Raw genomic sequence first — 21,470 nt, 5'->3', positions numbered from 1 at the left:
CACACACACACACACACACACACACACACACACACACACACACACACACACACACACACACACACACACACACACACACACACACACACACACACACACACACACACACACACACACACACACACACACACACACACACACACACACACACACCCCACCCCCAAATTAGCATAGAATGGCCTTGCATTGCAACACTAACATTTTTTAAAATGTTGTCAAGCAAAATAACAATAAAATAACAATGTTGTTGTGGATATTTTATAATGCACTTTCTTTCCAATTATCTGATAAAACCAACCAACAACAATAAAAAGTGACCAATTACTCAGCCACGAAAATAAACACTAGCTGCCGACATTAATGTAGACTTTTAACACAGCTGGTGACATGAGCTCTGTACGAGCTTGCTGAAAAGTTTTACAATGTGACTCTTTCAACATACTGCAAACAATAATTCACAACATGGTGCAAATGCTTGGACAGTTTCAGACGTCACGTGCCGTTTCCCACTGAGGCTCTGTGTCTCTGGACATGTCTGTAAAGAGCAAATACGAGGTGCAGGGATTATAAATTCTTATCATAAGTCCAGAACGCCAAAGATAAAAAAAAGGGGGGGGGGGGGCTTTTCAAGGCAGCTCTGAATCAACATCAAAATATAGTGGAGGACTATAGTGGTGGAATCTATCTATTAGCTTTTGATATATTGCAGACAAACAGCAGATCACATAAACTTCACAATCCTTTGGAGGCGTGTGGAGGTTCAAGCTTCATCCTTCTCACTGGGAGTGAAAAAAGAAATTACTCACTACAGTCTTTATTTCCCCCCAATAGTTGTACTTTAAATGTATATTGAACCCTAAGCTAGAACTAAGCAAAAATAAATAATTCATGTTTAAAAACTCTATACAGGTTAGCGGCACAATATTTTTATATCCACAATATTGTATCAAGTTTCCCACACCGCTTTTGATACAAAGACAGACTTCAAATGTCCTTAAACCCCCCAGTGGTCCCTCTGAAGCTGGGCTGGCTGCCTCCTGGTACCTGACAGCCGTCATTCAGGGTTAAACTGTGGCAGCCCAACACAGTTTCATGAAGAGGTGAAAATGATTTACACCTCTCATAATATAAAAATTCTCAAATATTGTGCTTCTTTAAAACCTCAGTAGCTCTGCCCCCAAACTGTTTACACAAATGTACACATGGGAGGCATGCTGAGAACATCAAAGTAAGCAACACTACATCACAGTGTCCAGTGGAGTTATGCACGAGGCCAAACCATGTTATCATGATCAAAGTACAACAGCAAGCAGATCACATTACTGGGAAAGTTATCATTGATAAGTAATGTTAAAGACCCTTTCATACCAGGGCCAATGTCATAATGTGTATTGTGCCACACAGACGACCTTAACAAACAACAAAAAAGTTCCTACTGTGTACCCAACATGTCTGAAAAGGGGTAGGGTGAAGCATCAGCTTATTTATCCCTACCCCTTCTTCCCCACAACCAGTAATACCCTTTGCCACATATACACATAGATTCCTACACACCTAAACCGATATCAATATATCAATATATATATATCAATATATATATATATATATATATATATATATATATATATATATATATCAACATATATATATACACAAACATAAATATACACCTACACATACCTACTTACATACAAAATACTATATATTTACAAGCTGAAGCAAAAAACAAAAACACCCTAACCCTCATTACCCTTCCTCCTCCCTATACCTAGAAAAAAACATATTTTTGTACCGCTGTTTGAACTGGTTCATGCTTGGACATTGCTTGAGCCCCACTCCCAATCTGTTCCACATCCTCACCCCACAGACAGAAATACAGAAACCTTTTAATGTTGTTCGTGCCCACTGATGCTTTAAATTAAATTTCCCCCTCAGACTGTAATCCCCTGATCTGTTAAAAAACATATTTTTAATATTTGCTGGAAGTAAATTGTTTATTGCTTTATACACGATTTGTACTGTTTGAAAATGAACCAAGTCTGTGAATTTTAAGAATTTGGATTGTAAAAATAGTGGATTTGTATGATCTCTATAGCCAGTATTATGAATGATTCTTATAGCTCTTTTCTGCATTACTGATAGTGATTGTGTTGTACCTTTATAAGTATTACCCCATACCTCTGCACAGTACTGTAAATATGGTAAAACCAGTGAGCAGTAAAGAATGCGGAGTGAGTTGTGGTCCAGAATATGTTTCGCTTTGTTTAGAACTGAAATGCTTCTTGACAGTTTACTTTGTATATGTTTTATGTGAGTCTTCCAGTTTATCTCATCATCTATTATCACCCCCAGAAACTTATTTTCATGTACCCTTTCAATATCTACCCCCTCGACTTGTAACTGAACCTGTATGTCTGTATTACAATAGCCAAATAACATGTATTTTGTTTTACTTAAGTTTAATGATCATTTGTTTCTGTCAAACCATATTTTCAATTTTCCCATTTCTATATTGATCCTCCTCAGTAACTCCTGCAAATCCCCCCCTGAACAAAAAATGCTTGTGTCATCTGCAAATAATACTAATTTTAATATTTTGGAAACATTGAGAATATCATTTATATAAATTAGAAACAGTTTTGGACCCAATACTGACCCCTGTGGGATGCCACAAGCATTGTCCAAGCATGATGATGTATATTCCCCCAACTTCACAAACTGTTTTCTGTTACTTAAGTAGCTTCTCACCCAGTGCAACGCCAACCCCCTAATCCCATACTGTTCAAGTTTACTGATTAATATGTCATGATTGATTGTATCAAAAGCCTTTTTAAGGTCTATAAATATTCCAACTGAATGTAATTTGTGGTCTATGGCGTTTGTAATCTCAACTGATTCTATTAATGCAAGTGATGTTGAACTATGTGCTCTGAATCCATATTGACTATCAGTAAGTAATTTATGTTTATTTATGAATTTGTCTAATCTATTATTGAATAACTTTTCTAATAATTTGGAAAATTGTGGAAGCAAAGAAACAGGTCTATAATTTGTGAAGTGGTGTCTATCCCCAGTCTTATACAGCGGCACAACCTTAGCTATTTTCATTTGATTGGGAAATTTACCGGTTTGAAATGATAAGTTACAGATGTATGTTAATGGTTCTACAATCCATTCAATGACCTGTTTTACCACCACCATATCAATTTCATTTAAATCGGTAGATGTTTTATATTTACAATTATTCACAATGTCTATAATTTCTTTTCCATCCACTGCTGTGAGGAACACTGAACACGGATTTCTTTCTATGAGATTATTATCCCAATCCTCAGGTTGGGAATTGGGAATTTTTTCTGCCAAGCTTGGGCCAATATTTACAAAAAAATTATTAAAACCATTGACTACCTCATCCTTATTTTCCTTCTTGACATTATTATCAATGAAATACTGAGGGTAACTCTGTTTTTATTACCATTTTTGATAATGCTATTTAATATATCCCATATTCCTTTAATATTGTTTTTGTTATTATATAATATGTTACTATAATATTCCTTCCTACATTTTTTTACATCATTATTGTATGGCCTTGCCTTACAATATAAAGCGCCTTGGGGCAACTGTTTGTTGTGATTTGGCGCTATATAAAAAAAAAATTGATTGATTGAAATTGATTGATTGATATCTATTTTCTGCCTCTTTAGTCTTTAGTTTTATGAATTCTCTATACAGTGTATTTTTCTTATTACATGCATTTCGTAACCCTTTCGTCATCCATGGTTGATCTTGGATTTTTTGTTTTCTGTAGTTTTGTTTAATTGGACAATTTTTATCATATAATGATGTAAATTGTTATGTGGGCCGCTGAAGAGGAGGTACTGCTGGCCCACCACCACCAGAGGGCGCCCTGCTTGGAGTGCGGGCTCCAAGCACGAGAGGGCGCCGGACCCTGAAGAAGTGACAGCTGTCATTCATCCCCTGCACCAGCTGTCACTCGTTCATCATCATCATCACCATCTTAAAAGCCGGATCGTGACTCCACCTCCTCGCCGAGAAATCGACTACCGTGAGGTACTTTCTCTGCTGATTAACACGTTGTGTAGGATTCTGAACTTCTGTTGCAGCCGGTATCCTGTGGTGTTCACCCTTATCTGGGAAGTGGCGTGGAGCGTGACGACGACAACCGCGCTACAGATAAGTGGTCACACTAGGAGCTGCACGAGTGTGTGATTCGGAGGTGGAGGTTCTCCTCCTAACTGTGTACAGACTGTAGACCACTGAGTGTAAGGATTTACACTCATTCATCTTTTTCTGCTTTCTGCCAGCAGTACCAGGGTCGACAGCCGAAGACAGAGGTCACCTGGGGATTCGGGACTTGGCGGCTCCGGTGTTCTTCAGACCGTTGGTGGTGGAGGCCGTGTGGGACGCGGTCTCTCTCTCTCGTCGGGGTCTTCTATCTTCGAGCCTGCCCACACGTCACCTGGTGTTCATTGACTTTGCAATTTCTGTACATTTAGTTGTGTATTGTCACAACAGTAAATTGTTACCTTTTGGCTTACTCATTGTCCGTTCATTTGCGCCCCCTGTTGTGGGTCCGTGCTACGACACCTTCCCAACAGTAAATATTTGTAAAAAAGTTTCATATGCACTATCAACATCACTTTCACTGTATACCTTTTCCCAGTTTTGCTCCTGTAAATCCTTCTTTAGTGTGTTCATGTTTTCCTCTGTCCGCACTCGCCTGTATTTTATTTTCTCCTCTGGCTGATTCCGCCGATGGTTTCTATTATAAACGATGAAAACTGGTAGATGATGGACGAAATGTGTGTGAGATTGCCGGCTGCCACTCCTCGGTTCCATTAACTCCTGGAAATAATGTATTTTTTTGTAATGTATTTATTTTTTTGTAATTTTATTTTTGTATTTTTAACTGTTTTTAAACCATTTTATACTGAGATATCAGGAGCATGTGGTGCAGACTTTTGAATGCCACACAGTCACACATCAAGTTCTATTCTCTGCTCTAGATTTAAATTCATAGTAAATTATGGAGAGTATTGCAAAAACAAAAACAATCATATCACGGACCATGTATCGTAATGTGGTTTTTGTGGATACCACCATCGCACACTGTGAGCACCAACCTGTGCCACACGGTGTGTTGTTGTTTCTATCCCCTGCTGGCCGAAACCCTGAAGTGGGATTATGTTGTGGTGATTTCTGTCCATCCTTCTGTCCCCAAACAGGGTATAAGCGCTCTCAAATCAACTCTTCTCACACTTTTAGGAGGAATTTTATGAAACATGGTACAAGTCTTTGTTATAGGTTGGTAATACACATACTATCATATTGTTGGAGTTGGGCCCATTTGACCAGAGTTATGGCCCTTCATTAACAAACCAAGACAGTGCCAGTTTCATGAGTTGGCGTCTGCATTCTACAATAAACTATCACACACCTTGAAATGTTATCGGAATGTAGTGAGCCCGTGTACCAAAACAGCGTTTGCCAGTTGGGGTTATTGTGCTCTCAGAGCGCTCTTCTTTAAAGTGGACTCCAACTGAACTTTCCCCTTTAAACCAGAGCATGATGACAGTCGTATATATATATATATATATATATATATATATATATATATACATACGAGGGCTGTCAATAAAGTAACGGTCCTTTTTATTTTTTTCAAAAACTATATGGATTTCATTCATATGTTTTTATGTCAGACATGCTTGAACTCTCGTGCGCATGCGTGAGTTTTTCCACGCCTGTCGGTGACGTCATTCGCCTGTGAGCACTCCTTGTGGGAGGAGTCGTCCAGCCCCTCGTCGGAATTCCTTTGTCTGAGAAGTTGCTGAGAGACTGGTGCTTTGTTTGATCAAAATTTTTTCTAAACCTGTGAGACACATCGAAGTGGACACGGTTCGAAAAATTAAGCTGGTTTTCAGTGAAAATTTTAACGGCTGATGAGAGATTGTGAGGTGATTCTGTCGCTTTAAGGACTTCCCACGGTGCGAGACGTCGCTCAGCGCTCTCAGGCAGCGTCGTCAGCCTGTTTCAAGCTGAAAACCTCCACATTTCAGGCTCTATTGATCCAGGACGTCGTGAGAGAACAGAGAAGTTTCAGAAGAAGTCGGTTTCAGCATTTTATCCGGATATTCCACTGTTAAAGGAGATTTTTTTAATGAAAGACGTGCGGACGGGTCCGCGCGTCGGGACGCAGCCGACGCGGTGCGGCGGCACAGGAAAAACACCTCCATTGGAAGCCTTAAGGACAAGTTGGAACATGTCCTGCTGTTAAACAATTTCTCATATACTCACGCCACTGAAAGCCATCAAAAGCCACCTGGATTTTACAAATGGTTATCAACACGGAGGTGTTTTTCCTGTGCTGCCGCACCGCGTCAGCTGCGTCCCGACGCACGGACCCGTCCGCACGTCTTTCATTAAAAAAAATCTCCTTTAACAGTGGAATATCCGGATAAAATGCTGAAACCGACTTCTTCTGAAACTTCTCTGTTCTCTCACGACGTCCTGGATCAATAGAGCCTGAAATGTGGAGGTTTTCAGCTTGAACAGGCTGACGACGGCGCCTGAGAGCGCTGCACGACGTCTCGCACTGTGGGAAGTCCTTAAAGCGACAGAATCACCTCAAAATCTCTCATCAGCCGTTAAAATTTTCACTGAAAACCAGCTTAATTTTTCGAACCGTGTCCACTTCGATGTGTCTCACAGGTTTAGAAAAAAGTTTGATCAAACAAAGCGCCAGTCTCTCAGCAACTTCTCAGACAAAGGAATTCCGACGAGGGGCTGGACGACTCCTCCCACAAGAAGTGCTCACAGGCGAATGACGTCACCGACAGGCGTGGAAAACTCACGCATGCGCACGAGGGTTCAAGCATGTCTGACGTAAAAACATATGAATGAAATCCATATAGTTTTTGAAAAAAATAAAAAGGACCGTTACTTTATTGACAGCCCTCGTATAAGCAAACACATGAAAGAGGCAAAGGAGAGAAGACAAAAGTCAAATTAATTAAAGACATGAGTGAGCGAGCTGGCAGACAGAAGCTGATGGAAACGGCTCGGCTGCAGCCTCTCAAGAGGCTCGGCCATGAAAATGTTTAGCTTTCTTCTGGTTCATAATGGAAAGCTGCAGGCTCTTTAAAGACAAACAACACTTGCATACTTCTGGAGATTTTATTAGCTTTTCTCTCCCACAAAGGTCCCTGATAATAAACCGTTTGATTAGTGTGTATTACCGTGGAGCCTGCAGCACATCGCTCCCATAATACGCTTTGAAGCGAGTGCTGTGTGGCGTTCCCACCACGAGCCCGGCACACTCCGCCGTGCGCCATATCTACAAAACTCCTTCACGCCTCTGGACTCTAAGTCTTTAAATGGTATATTTACGGCCGTGATGGCGAGCTCTGCAGGTGACTTAGTTTGTTCTGTGGAGGACATCAGTGAGTGAAGCTCCTTTATTACCGGCTTCACTTCAGCTGACTGTGTCCACGTTCTGGCTTTACATGTCAAATATGTTCCTCTAACACCACACGAAGAAGGCAAAGAAATGACATAAGGAGTGTGTCGTTTACTTTGGTATAAGGAGCTCACGCCTCACTTCCCTTATGTTCAGCTAAATCCTCAAACTCTTCGTGACAGATCCAGAGGCATTTCCAAGACAGATAGAATTCCTGCTTGGTCTCCCCCAAAGCGTCCTCTCAGTTGCATGTGTCTGGAAGACCTCCTGAAAAAGGTGATCCTTCAATGCAAAGAAGCAGCAGCTCTACTCAGAGTCCCTCAGGGATATTTGAGGTTCTTACCTCATCCCCAAGTGTAAGCCAGACACCCAACAAAGGAACCTATGAACGACTTGAACCTTCAGTCTGCTGCAAAGGCACTGACATCACCCAACACCTTTGTGCAAAACCCAGAGACACAAATATCACTGCCAAGATAAATCAACCTCTCTACACGTTCAACACTTATACAGATACTGGAAACTTCTGATGGACAAGTCCAGATACAGGTGAACCCCATTAACTCGCACATGCATAAGTCGAGTTTCAGCTTTACTCACGGCTGATTTGTGGACCCCAAAAATTTAGACTACTGTATGAAAGTAAATTCTGAATTGAACCAGATCATTCTTTCATTGTCAAAGAGTCCATGACATTGTCATAAGAGCTACACTTCTTCAACGACTAATCTATGCTTCCAAATGGTTGAACCTTTTGTAATATTTCAAGGTAAGCTGATTTTAAGGTTTTATTTGGGTCAGCCTTATTAACTTGCAGATTCAGATAACTATCGGTCCAACTTTGTGGACCCCAACTGGCGCAAGTTAACGCGGTTCACCTGCAATCACTGAAAGCCTATCTTCATCTTGATCCAGGATGATGACACTCAACCCAGACACTCAAACATCTCACTCTCACCTTGTGTTCATTAATTCTGCAAAGATCAATTGCAAAGTCACGTTCAGTAAACTTTTCCTCACCAACAAAGACACCTAAGTCCAGTTAATTCAAGCAGGGACTAGAAGACAGTACGACGTAGCGTATAACTGAACAACAAGTGATATATTGTTGGATCCATGACCTGAACTGAAATGGACTGTGTAAAACTAACTGGTTAATAAAAAGAGGACTTGGTTGTGTTACATAAAATGGTTTCCATCCTTATGCACTCCAGTACGGGCGTCATATTAACATGTTATAAACATCTGTTCTTACTTGGAGAGTAAAAGGCGTCATTTCAGAAAACACTGTTGATAGACTCCAATTTCGTGTCATAAGTTACTTACCCAGGACCCCCTGCAGAAGCACAGGGACCCTCTGACATGTCTGCTGAACACAGGCCCACTGTCTGTCTGAGAGATTAGTCGAACACATCTGATAAAGAGATGTTGTTGTTAGCCTGGCAGAAACAGTGTCGCTTGTCTTCTTGTTTCACCCCACGTGCCAGTGAAAACACTCCATCACCCCAAACTGCTCTGATGCTGCCATCTATCATTCTACAAGAGATAAAACAAACTCAAAGCAAAACTCTACCTACATGGATTTTCTGTGAATTAAAGTGGCGTTCTGGCTTTAGAAAAGCAGCAGACTTCATCTCTGATGATGCTTTTTCCAACATTTGGAAGATGTCATCATAGATTCTGCATTTCCATTGAACAAAATGGTGCAAAATTGTGTCTTGAGAAAAGAGGAACATAGTTATGTGGAACAGAAGGTGTCGGTAAACAAGCCTCAAAAACATTTTTAACACCGGATTAGAAAATGCTGCCAAGACTCATCAGTTCTGGAGTATCAGGCAGAGAGACACGGAGTCAGCGGCACATAATTCCGATACAATTTTCACATATATAAAACTATCAGTGCTGTAAATAACTATTTCTATTGTTAATTGTATTGATTTTTTGAGCAACTGATTAAATGACGGCTGTAACACTGAAAGTAATTTTCAATCCAACCAATTGATCTATGAACATTTCAGATAAACTAGTAGGAATTAAAATGAGCAAAATCACATTTGGACACAGAAGACAGAGTGAGGTAACATGTGTTTGTGTTGGAGTCAGAGTGTACAGCGGTTAACACTGCCGTCCCGTAAGAGTCCAACTGCAGACGCATTCCCCAAACCGTGCTTGTCCGCTCACACACCAGCAAATTCAATATACTCACTCATATGTAAATGAGGGAGAGAAAACACAGAGGGGAGGAGGTGGGTGGTTTCCAGGCTTTGAGTAGGAGATTCATTTGCATGCTGTGTCCATTTCCTGCCGCTGGCCGACATACATAATTCATCCATTTTATTGACTGCTGAGGTATTCTATTAGTCGATAGAGTGATAGTGCCAGGAACAAAAGACGGCTGCCCTTCTCATGAGCGTCGTCGGGACCCGTGTGTATGACAGTCCTGACCGGGATGTGGTGAACACAAAGGCCTACCTCCCCGTAGCTGCTAGCACAGGGGATGCTATCAATGACACACACGCGACTTGTAAACAACATGTTTTCAATCTGCTGTAATGACAGGTCAGCTTTAAGTCATACAGACTGTGTTGTGTTTCTGAGTTAAATCAGTAACAGTGAGCAAGGCGTACTTAGCGCCAGGTTAGCTCTGACTGCATTCAAGTCTTGGATTTGGACTCGTGCAAATTATTTCATTTATAAACAAAATATAGTCAATGTTACAACATTTATTATTTGTCTACTGTGGAGAATCATAATGAATACTTTACGAACCACCAGAGTGCATGACAAATGTTCTCAGTATAACATGCCGCTCGGTCCGTACTTTCTCACCCCGGCGTTGATTTACCACAAATCATAGGCTTTTAAAGTAGAAGACTTTATCTATTACTCTGGGGTTAAAGCATAGTGACCTGAATATAAGATAAGGGTTTTACTGTTCCAGAAAATACATCTAAAAAAAATACAAGGTCATCTTATAATCGCAGAGTAGATTTTCCAAGTCATATACCTCCACAGCATTAGGAGGCAAGAATTAACCTTAAAAACACTGCACTCTACATGAAATAGTTTTTTTTTTTCACACCCAACCACAATAGCCTTCAGGTGAAAGTCAAGCGGTTAGATTAAATTTACACTTTTGCCACAGAATCTTGCTTTTCTGCACTTCAACACCACAATCACTTATCTACGCAACTTTAACAAGATCACCACAAGAACCACCATAAAACATGCACAAATAACACAACAAAACACAATTATTCAGCATTATTTACAGTTTTCCCAGAGTGAACTCCTCCTCCTGACGGTTGCTACTGGCAGAAAGCAGCTCCATTTTCTTACCACCATTTTATTTCAACAATGGGCCCATGTTATATTTGCTGCTCGTACTGCATCAGGAGAGATTTTATCATAATAAAGATAGCAGCAGAATGACGACATGTCGTGTACAGTTTATCGTGGTCTTTATCGCCCTCAGAATACACTCTGCTGCAGGCTTCATGCACTTTACGCAACAACTCCTCATTAGGGTTCAAACACCCAGCAATAGCTAGGTTGGGATAACATTATGGTATTGGCTTGGATTTTTCAGTTTGTTTCCAGCCATCAAAGCAGTTAAAGATTTTTTTTAAATCTCCAGTTGCTTTCCTCATTCCTTCACAGGAAACTTGAAGGAACTCTTGGGATTTACTCAACTAAAAAGCCCTGTATGTGTCGAAAGTATGTGCAGAAAGATTGCACTTGTGGGGAACTGATTGACTGACTGACTTAATGATCTGAGGAGCAAAGTGAGGCTAGTCTGTATTGGTTGCTGCACCATTTGTTTTGTTTTATCCAAAAATACATCTTAAGAAAAAACGGTCTTATAATCAGGGCCATCTTACAATTGGGCCAACATGGAATTGAACATGTGTCCCAGTAGATCCAGCTCACTAATAGACATCTCCCTGTTCTCATTTTCCACCTCAGATGTTTGTAGTGTCCGTTGGAGCCAGCAAAGACCTTTAAGACAGCTATTAAGCCACATGGTGTGTGTGGGACTATGAACCAGTTCCGATTCCGATATCTGACACAACATGAAAACATACTAACAAGATGCTTTAGCTTCCTGAGACAAAGACCCTGAGCAATTACAGGGCACACTCTGAAAAGACCCTCACTAGCTCAGAAACCAGGAGACAATTCCTGCAGACAATCAGATGTGCAGAAGTCTGAGCAGCTCAAAGCTCCAGAGCAGCCTCCCCAAAGCTCTGGATCAAACTGGCATTTTGCTATTTGGAAAAAGCTGGAAACGGAAAAGAAACAAGAGACACGACTCAGCAGAAGTAAGAGCAGCTCAGCGCGTCACTCCCTGCTGACCCGCCCAGGCCTTCAGTCTCCAGCTTGGAACGTCTTCAAAAACTTCATCTCATGTCTGGAGCACTGACATCGCCACTTTCACAGCCTTGTTTGTACTCTGCTCCAAAGACCAATTACACACTCTATTCACATTCCCCTTCCTCTCTCTCTCTCTCTCTCTTATACTGCATGTCCTACTGATTCCTAATTGACATCAGCTTCTCCGTGTCTCATGTAATGCCTGAGAGGGACAGGACCAACTCAAGGAGAGAAGACAAACTTTCTTTTATATTATCAACATGGTAGTACAATCAGAAGCACAGTCTTAGAGATGTATTCACTGTAAAATCAATTTGTGTTCAGAACGTAGGAGCCACAGGGTCGTTTCATAGTCCCACACAGACAACGTGGACTTAATAGTCGTCTTAAAGCTCTTTGCTGCCTCTAACAGACGAGGAGAAAGATCTGAGCTACAGAGACTCTGAACTGTGTTTTCATAATTAGAACAAGTTGCATGAAGCTCTACCTTCTCAGCGTGGAAGCAGGGGGTTTTACTCCCACGATAACCACACACGTGCTAAGGACACTGGACTTGGGTCATGATGCTGAATTTAGAACTAAAGATCAGGAAACCTAAGTGTTTTCTCTCTGGAGCCTCACAGTTACCAAAGTGACAACCTTACATTTAATTCAGTGAAGGCAGAAATTCCATTCTGGGCTGGATTTAGATGAATGAGTCCTATTTCAGCGATTTCATTTGACCCTTTAAGTTATTAGTCTTCAGGACGACACACAGCACTCGGGGTAAACAAAGTGCATTATTAATTGGAAAAAGTGAAACTTCCCATGTTGGTGGTTTTGTCTCTGGGGGGATTTTTGCTACTCTGCTGGAGCTAATAAGAGCGAGAGCAGCGAGAACACAGCCGCTCTGACACCCTCGCTCGCCTCCTAATTTGTGGACTTCCCAGAGCTGGAAACCAGCAGCTTTCATCTCCCTGCTGCACTGCTATCAAACCCCAACGTTCTCTCAGGATAGCAGTCGCAGGGCAGCATTAAGACCGTGGGGAGCAGACGCCCAGAACTAACATGTTTGCTTTTTCGAGGCTAAAGGCAGACAGCACAGAGGGGGAGCACGTTACAGACTCCCTCAGAGCTGTGAATGTGAGGACCCACCGTGCCAACCCTCACACCACTCTACAGCGGGCATTACTGCGCCCGTAATCATGGTTGGATTAGAAGACTGGAGAGTTTTGATTAGGTCTGGGGGGGGGGTGTAGGAACACCCACGGCTACGTTAACTAGTTTTAAAGACATACTATCAGCCTGAAAGTTGGGTTTAAATGTACGGCACAATGTAGGGCACAAGACAATGTCATTAAAAAAGAGACGAGCTGTAACATGTCATTTTAAAATTTCAGTATTGAAAATGGGCAAGAAAAGTTTTGCAATATAATTGTAATGTCAATACTTCTAGAGTCTTTTGTTTTTTAAATCACCCAAGTACTGTGATACGTATGGTATCAGGTGATACGTGTGCAGTCCGCGCCCTGAACCATTCTGCTCCACAGAGCTCTGAACTTTCAATGTTTTTGATGATGCTGAAAAGTCCTTTGAGGTTCTCCTTGTGGGAGGGCTGTCAAACATTCCACAGATGTGGACGTGGCGTTCCCATCAAAGGTTACTAAGTGTATCTTTGCCGCTTCCACTCGCGTGAGATCATAATCCTCTTCATGGAGAATCTGTGGCGTGTAGTTTCAGGATTTCATGTTTGTTGTTGCACACTTGCACCACATGGATCCAGACTAAAGTCAGAATTCAAGCTCATACCTTTCGTCTAACAGCTTGTCTCCGAACGTCCAGCGGACATGAGGGGCAGGATACCCAGTGACCACGCAGGGCAGCAGCACCGTCGCACCCACCACGCCGCTCACAGACGCCGGGTGCACCATGAACTCCGGCTTCCTTTCTTCTCCGGTTTCTATTGGGGGAAGAAGAAAAGGTGAGCGTTGAGGGAGGGATGAGCGAAGCAAAGCAGCAGCATTCTACTTAACGGCTGTCATCTGTCTTCAAATCTTCAAAAGAACTCTTGCCTGAAGGGCAACTGTTAGTGACACCTAAGACAGAACTGTGAGAGGAGTCAAATCCACGGTGATTACAGACACCTGAAGTGGAATGAAGTGTTCAGGAGTTCAAAGTGATCCTCATAATTACAGGTCTAACTAACTGCACGCAATAACCACAACTCTATGTTTGTCGTCCGCTTTAATGAGCCCGTCTTATTTACATTCCTGTAGCCACAAAATTCATTCCTGACACGTGACAGGTGCCATTACCAGTCTAAATATGGAGTAAATCTACCAAACTGACGCCAAGATGCTTCACAATTTAATTTTACGTCCCTAAAATTGCCACCTATTCACACTCGGGCTGAAACATGTTTGCTGTTCACCTCATATGAAGGAAATCCACTAAGTGATCAAACACATGAAGCTTTGTTGAACACAAAACTGCAAGTGAATCCAACAGCCCCCAAATAGTCCTCTCTTACCCACGGAGACATAAATACCATCTCCTTTATAAAACTACAATATCTAAATACATGGGCTACAATACGATTCAAGGACGATACTCTTTACTGTGAAATAATTCAGTGCTATTAATTTATTACTAATTCTAATTTCTAATTTCTAACACTAAACCTTGAGCCATTGGGTCTTTAAGAATATATTTAGATCAATTCAGGGATTTGTGTATCAGTATATATATATATATTTATGACTTTAAATTTGATTTTTTGATTGTTACATCCCTAATAGGCGTTCCCAAGCCAGCCGAGAGATGTAGTCCCTCCAGCGTGTCCTGGGTCTTCCCCGGAGCCTCCTCCCAATGGGACGTGCCAAGAACACCTCTCCAGCGAGGCGTCCAGGGGACATCCGGAAAAGATGCCCGAGCCAACTCAACTGACTCCTTTCGATGTGGAGGAGCAGCAGCTCGACTCCGAGCTCCTCCCGAGTGAAGGAGCTCCTCACCCTATCTCTAAGGGAGCGCCCAGCCACCCTGCGAAGGAAACTCATCTCGGCTGCTTGTACTCGCGATCTTGTTCTTTCGGTCATGAGCCAAATCTTATGACCATAGCTGAGGATCAGAACGTAGATCGATCGGTAAATCAAGAGCTTTGCCCCCCTTACTCAGCTCTCTCTTCACCACGATGGTCCGATACAGCGACCGCATCACTGCAGATGCTGCACCGATCCGTCTATCAATCTAACGCTCCATCCGTCCCTCACTCGTGAACAAGACCCAGAGATACTTAAACTCCTCCACTTGAGGCAAGGACACTCCACTGACCTAAAGAGGGCAAAGCACTTTTTTCCGGTCGAGAACCATGGCCTCGGATTTGGAGGTGCTGATTTTCATCCTGGACGCTTCACACTCGGCTGCAAACCACTCCAGTGCAAGCTGAAGGTCCTGATTTGACGAAGCCAACCGAATCACATCGTCTGCAAACAGCAGCGACGAGATTCTGTGGTTCCCAAACCAGACCCCCCCCCACACCCTGGCTGCGCCTAGAAATTCTGTCCATAAAGATAATGAACAGAACCGGTGACAAACGGCAGCCCTGGCGGAGGCCAACGTGCACTGGAAACAGGTTTGACTTACTACCGGCAATGCAAACCAAGCTCCTGCTGTGGTCGTACAGGGACCGGATAGCCCTTAGCAAAGGACCCCGGATCCCGTACTCCCGGAGCACCCCCCACAGGGTGCCCCAAGGGACACGGTCGAATGCCTTCTCCAGATCCACAAAACACATGTGGTCTGGTTGGGCAAACTCCCATGAACCCTCGAGCACCCGATGGAGCGTGTAGAGCTGGTCCAGTGTGCCGCAACCAGGACGAAAACCACACTGCTCCTCCTGAATCCAAGGTTCGACCATCGGTGAATTCTCATCTCCAGTACTCTGGAAAAGACCTTACCGGGGAGGCTGAGGAGTGTGATCCCCTATAGTTGGAACACACCCTCCGGTCCCCCTTCTTAAACAGAGGGACCGCCACCCCGGTCTGCCAATCCAGAGGCACTGTCCCCGATCGCCACGCGATGTTGCAGAGGCGTGTCAGCCAACACAGTCCCACAACATCCAGAGACTTAAGGTACTCAGGACGGATTTCATCCACCCCCAGGAGCCTTGCCACCGAGGAGCTTGGACGGTAATGGACGAGTCCGCCTCCGAGTCCCCAGTCTCTGCTTCCTCCTCGGAAGACGTGACGATGGGATTGAGGAGATCCTCGAAGTATTCCTTCCACCGCCCGACAACATCCCCAGTCAGGGTCAACAGCTCCCCACCTGCACCGTAAACAGTGCTGGTGGAGAGCTGCTTCCGCCTTCTGAGGTGTCGGAGGGTTTGCCAGAATCTCTTCGAGGCTGACTGATAGTCCTCCATGGCCTCCCCGAACTCCTCCCAGACCCGAGTTTTTGCCTCTGCAACCGCACGGGCTGCGGCACGCTTGGCCTGCCAGTACCTGTCAGCTGCCTTCGGGGTCCCACCTACCAACAAAGATAAGTAGGACTCCTTCTTCAGCTTGCGTTCTTGCGTTCAAGCGGCTGGCTTGGGAACGCCTTGGGGTTCTCCCAGAGTTGCTGGGGGAGGTGTGTGTGGATCGGGAGGTCTGGGCGGCTTTGCTTGAGCTGCTGCCCCAGCGACCCGACTCCGGATAAAGCAGACGAAAATCAATGGATGGATGGACATCCGTAATAATTAGGGAAGACAATTTCATAAACTTTAAAACATCATTTAAGTAAAAAAAAAAAATAGAACACAATGCAAAAATACCCTCAGCCGCATGATCATGTTATCAATGAAAGAGTGTGTAGAAAGAATGTGACCTTTTGACCTCTTAAAATAGGTCAGGGTTAGCCATCTTTGAACTTGTCCAAGATCTGTGTCCCAAGAATGTTCCCTGTGAATTTGAAGACTGTGGCAGTGACAGGACTGGACTTATGCTGAAGACAGACGGACAGACACAAAGTCTTCATAATACCAGATGGCCATATTTTGGTCCTGGGTAAAAATGGGATCTGATATATATATATATATATATATATATACTCAACAAAATATAAACGCAACACTTTTGGTTTTGCTCCCATTTTGTATGAGATAAACTCAAAGACCTAAAACTTTCTCCACATACATAATATCACCATTTCCCTCAAATATTGTTCACAAACCAGTCTAAATCTGTGATAGTGAGCACTTCTCCTTTGCTGAGATAATCCATCCCACCTCACAGGTGTGCCATATCAAGATGCTGATTAGACACCATGATTAGTGCACAGGTGTGCCTTAGACTGTCCACAATAAAAGGCCACTCTGAAAGGTGCAGTTTTATCACACAGCACAATGCCACAGATGTCGCAAGATTTGAGGGAGCGTGCAATTGGCATGCTGACAGCAGGAATGTCAACCAGAGCTGTTGCTCGTGTATTGAATGTTCATTTCTCTACCATAAACCGTCTCCAAAGGCGTTTCAGAGAATTTGGCAGTACATCCAACCAGCCTCACAACCGCAGACCACATGTAACCACACCATCCCAGGACCTCCACATCCAGCATGTTCACCTCCAAGATCGTCTGAGACCAGCCACTCGGACAGCTGCTGAAACAATCGGTTTTCATAACCAAAGAATTTCTGCACAAACTGTCAGAAACCATCTCAGGGAAGCTCATCTGCATGCTCGTCGTCCTCATTGGGGTCTCGACCTGACTCCAGTTCGTTGTCGCAACTTCGCACAGCCATTGAAGAGGAGTGGACCAACATTCCACAGGCCACAATTGACAACTTGATCAACTCTATGCGAAGGAGATGTGTTGCACTGCATGAGGCAAATGGTGGTCACACCAGATACTGACTGGTATCCCCCCCAATAAAACAAAACTGCACCTTTCAGAGTGGCCTTTTATTGTGGGCAGTCTAAGGCACACATGTGCACTAATCATGGTGTCTAATCAGCATCTTGATATGGCACACCTGTGAGGTGGGATGGATTATCTCAGCAAAGGAGAAGTGCTCACTATCACAGATTTAGACTGGTTTGTGAACAATATTTGAGGGAAATGGTGATATTGTGTATGTGGAAAAAGTTTTAGATCTTTGAGTTCATCTCATACAAAATGGGAGCAAAACCAAAAGTGTTGCGTTTATATTTTGTTGAGTGTATATATATATATATATATATATATATATATATATATATAAAGCAACAGACCTCTAATCATCTCCCATTCAGAAGAATTATTTTCCTTTATGAACATTCATATGATGTAACTGAAGGTTTCTTTAAAATATAGCAAATGGTTCAGAAGAAGTTGGGCTGAGAAGATTCATGGATAGATAAATTTCAACTAAAATTTCAAATTTCAACTAACATACCTCTCAAGTTCAAATTTGTCACTTCAAAATCTGGTCCCATGCACTCCATGTTTCTTTAAATTCCTCACACAGCTTTATGAAATTTCCTTCTGTATTCAGACAGCATTTTGCCCGGATTCACACGTCCTTAGAGGAGACAGAGAGCTAAACACCCCCAACGGGGTCTTGTTGAAGTCTGATTTATGACCTCTAATATCTTCTTCTGTGCTGGCAGGAGTCTGGCGTTTAACTTGGTAAATAATTGGGGGGGGGGGGGGTCGAGGCTCACGGCCACAGTGGAACTCATCTTCTGAGCTACTGCCGTTACTGAAGAGGCAGTGAAAACCCACTGCGAGCCAAACGCTTCGCTCTGATTTCAGGCAGGTTTGTTTCAATGTTACAGGTGATGGGGAAAAACAGCTGGGATGAGGATCAACACCGCTGAATCTGAGGCCATGGTTCTCAGCAGGAAACCAATGGATTGCCTACTCCCAGTAGGAAATGAGGTCTTGCCCCAAGTGAAGGAGTTCAAGTAACTCGGAGGTCTTGTTCTCGAGCGAAGGGACAATGGAGCATGAAACTGGCCAGAGAACCAACACAGCAGGGGTGGTGTTGCATTCACTCGACCATACTGCTCTAAATCTACTGGTCAATCTTAGTTCCTACTCTCACCTATGGTCATGAGGTTGGGTCGTGACCAAGAGAACTAGACTGCGGGTACAAGTGGCCGAAATGGGCTTCCTCAGGAGGGTGGCTGGTGTCTCCCTTAGAGATAGTGCAAGACGTTTGATCATCAGTGGGGAGCTTGAAGTAGAGCCACTGCTCCTTCATGTTGAAAGGAGCCAGCTGAAGTGGTTCAGGCATCTGGTAAGGATGCCTCCTGGGCGCCTCCCTAGGGAGGTGTTCCAGGCACGTCCATCTGGGAGAAGACCCCGGGGAAGACCCAGCACTAGGTGGAGAGATTATATCTCCACACTGGCCTGGGAACACTTTGGGATCCCCCAGTCAGAGGTGGTTAATGTGGCCCAGGAAAGGGAAGTCTGGGGTCCCGTGCTGGACCTGCTGCACCTACAACCTGAACCCGGATAAGCGTTTAAAGATGTATGCATGTACTGTATGTATGTGACAGGGAAAATGTTGTTTGTGTATGTTCACCCACAAAGTGAAGACAAGCACCAAAACATTTTTTCAGTTAGATATCACTGAACATTTGCCGTTGCCGTGTGCAAAAACATGCGCAAACACTACTGCACTTACAAAAACACATGCATGCATAACTTGCACTTGTAGATGTAGCGACGAACTGTGTTAACTGACAATGGTTTTCTGAAGTGTTCCTGAGCCCACGCGCTAAGATCCTTTACACAATGATGTCAGTTTTTAATGCAGTGCCGCCTGAGGGATAGAAGGTCACGGGCATTCAATGTTGGTTTTCGGCCTTGCCGCTTACGTGTAGAAAGTTCTCCAGATTCTCTGAATCTTCTGATTATATTATGGACTGTAGATGATGGAATCCCTAAATTCCTTGCAACTGAATGTTGAGAAACATTGTTCTTAAACTGTGGACTATTTTTTTCACGCAGCTGTTCACAAAGTGGTGATCCTCACCCCAACTTTGCTTGTGAACGGCTGAACCTTTTAGGGATGCTCCTTTTATACCCAATCATGACACTCACCTGTTTCCAATTAACCTGTTAACCTGTTCACAAAAACAATCAAGTTGATCAGTTTGAACATTAAATATCTGGTCTTTGTGGTGTATTCAATTGAATATAGGTTGAAGAGGATTTGCAAATCATTATATTCTGTTTTTATTTACATTTCACACACGTTCCAACTTCACTGGAATTGGAGTTGTACATGACAGAGGCTGAATTAATTTCTTTTTGTGCTGATGGTCATAACACACACGGAACCCTCATTTACATACTACTGTGAATGTCACATTACTGCCCGCTATCACCGTGGATTTACTCTTAGTAAATCACCTGGAAAATTGTCTCCACCCCCATGTGCAAAAGTTTGGATTGTCCACGCAATTTTGCAATTGTTATCCGGGATCTTAGTAAATCAGGTTCTTCCTGTTCAACAAATCTGAAATACTCGTGATCATTAAATCCTACATCTTCAATCACAGCAGAAATCCAGTGGTCTTCATGTTTTCCAGCTCACCTGGCAGTATCTGAAGCTGGGCCTCCTCACTGGATTTCGATGCTCCCACATTCTCCACTAGGCAGCGATAGAGTCCGGCATCCGTCTCTGAGGCGTTGCTGACCACTAGAGCTCCGCTGGGCAGCTGGAACAGTCTGGTGTTCAGCTCAAGGGGCTGCCGGTCTTTCTCCCACCGAGTGAAGAGCACCAGGTCTGAGTTGACCTCACACACCATCACCTGGTTGTCCCCGAGGTGCACGCTGGCTGCTGCTGGTTGGATAATGAACCTCGGCATCCCTGAAACAGGACAAAAAAACAGAATGTAAAACAAAACTAGAATTTGGCTAGACTAAAATCAAACCATTGTACAACTTTTGAGGCTTTTGCAGGCAATAGTTCAACTGTTTTGGATCCTAGCACGCACATTCATGTGCTATCTCCAAAATGCCACGGGTGAGACAGAACTGTCAGGGTGGTACTACTAAAACCTTACCATGGCCTATGCGTACCAAGTCTAACTTCAACTAAACCAAAGGATTTGAAGGAGAAACCCCTTGTTTCAAATGTGCACTGGACTCCTTGATCTGTGGTTGGACTCCTTGATCTGTGGTTGGACTTCTAACACTACTGCATACCCAATTCCTATACTATGTGGGCCAGTCGCCACTCTGTGTGGCACCACCCAGTGATGTGTGATGTTCGTCCCCTGTTGTGGACCCCCACAACAGGGGTCGTAAATGAACGGACAATGGAAGAGTCGAATATGAACGCTTTACTGTTGTGAATGAGCACAACCACAATACAGAGGAATACAGAATTTTGCAAACAGTCAATCCACAAAGGTGACGTGTGGGCAGGCTCGAGGATAGAAGACGTCTGTCCTGAGAAGAACCAGAACCACACGATTTCCTCCGCCACCGAACCTGGAGAATACTGGAGCCGCCAAGTCCCGAGTCCCCAGGTGGCCACCGTCTCCGAATGTGGGATTTGGTACTGCTGGCGAGGAGCAGAAACAATAAGATGTGGGTGTGTGCACACCCAGTAAACAGTCAGAAACGGGTGGGAAACACCTCCACCTCAAACACAGTACAATA

The 21,470-nt window shown here is 43.5% G+C and overlaps 1 protein-coding gene across 8 annotated transcripts in view; it reads right to left on the bottom strand.

Moving 5' to 3' along the window:
- neo1a (neogenin 1a) overlaps positions 1 to 20,678 on the bottom strand; it is a 189,956-nt gene extending 169,278 nt beyond the window's left edge. For all 8 annotated transcript variants that reach the window (XM_034159883.1, XM_034159902.1, XM_034159925.1 and 5 more), the window contains exons 1-2: positions 20,398 to 20,678; positions 13,646 to 13,796 (exon numbers count right to left, since the gene is read on the bottom strand). In XM_034159883.1, the coding sequence (XP_034015774.1) occupies positions 13,646 to 13,796; positions 20,398 to 20,671 (425 nt within the window). In that variant the 5' untranslated portion in view covers positions 20,672 to 20,678. The remainder of the gene's footprint in view (positions 1 to 13,645; positions 13,797 to 20,397) is intronic.
- Positions 20,679 to 21,470: the final 792 nt, after the last annotated feature.

This window comes from Thalassophryne amazonica, chromosome 2, assembly GCF_902500255.1.
Source record: "Thalassophryne amazonica chromosome 2, fThaAma1.1, whole genome shotgun sequence".
NCBI lineage: Eukaryota > Metazoa > Chordata > Actinopteri > Batrachoidiformes > Batrachoididae > Thalassophryne > Thalassophryne amazonica.
This window is presented reverse-complemented; position numbering and strand designations above follow the sequence as displayed.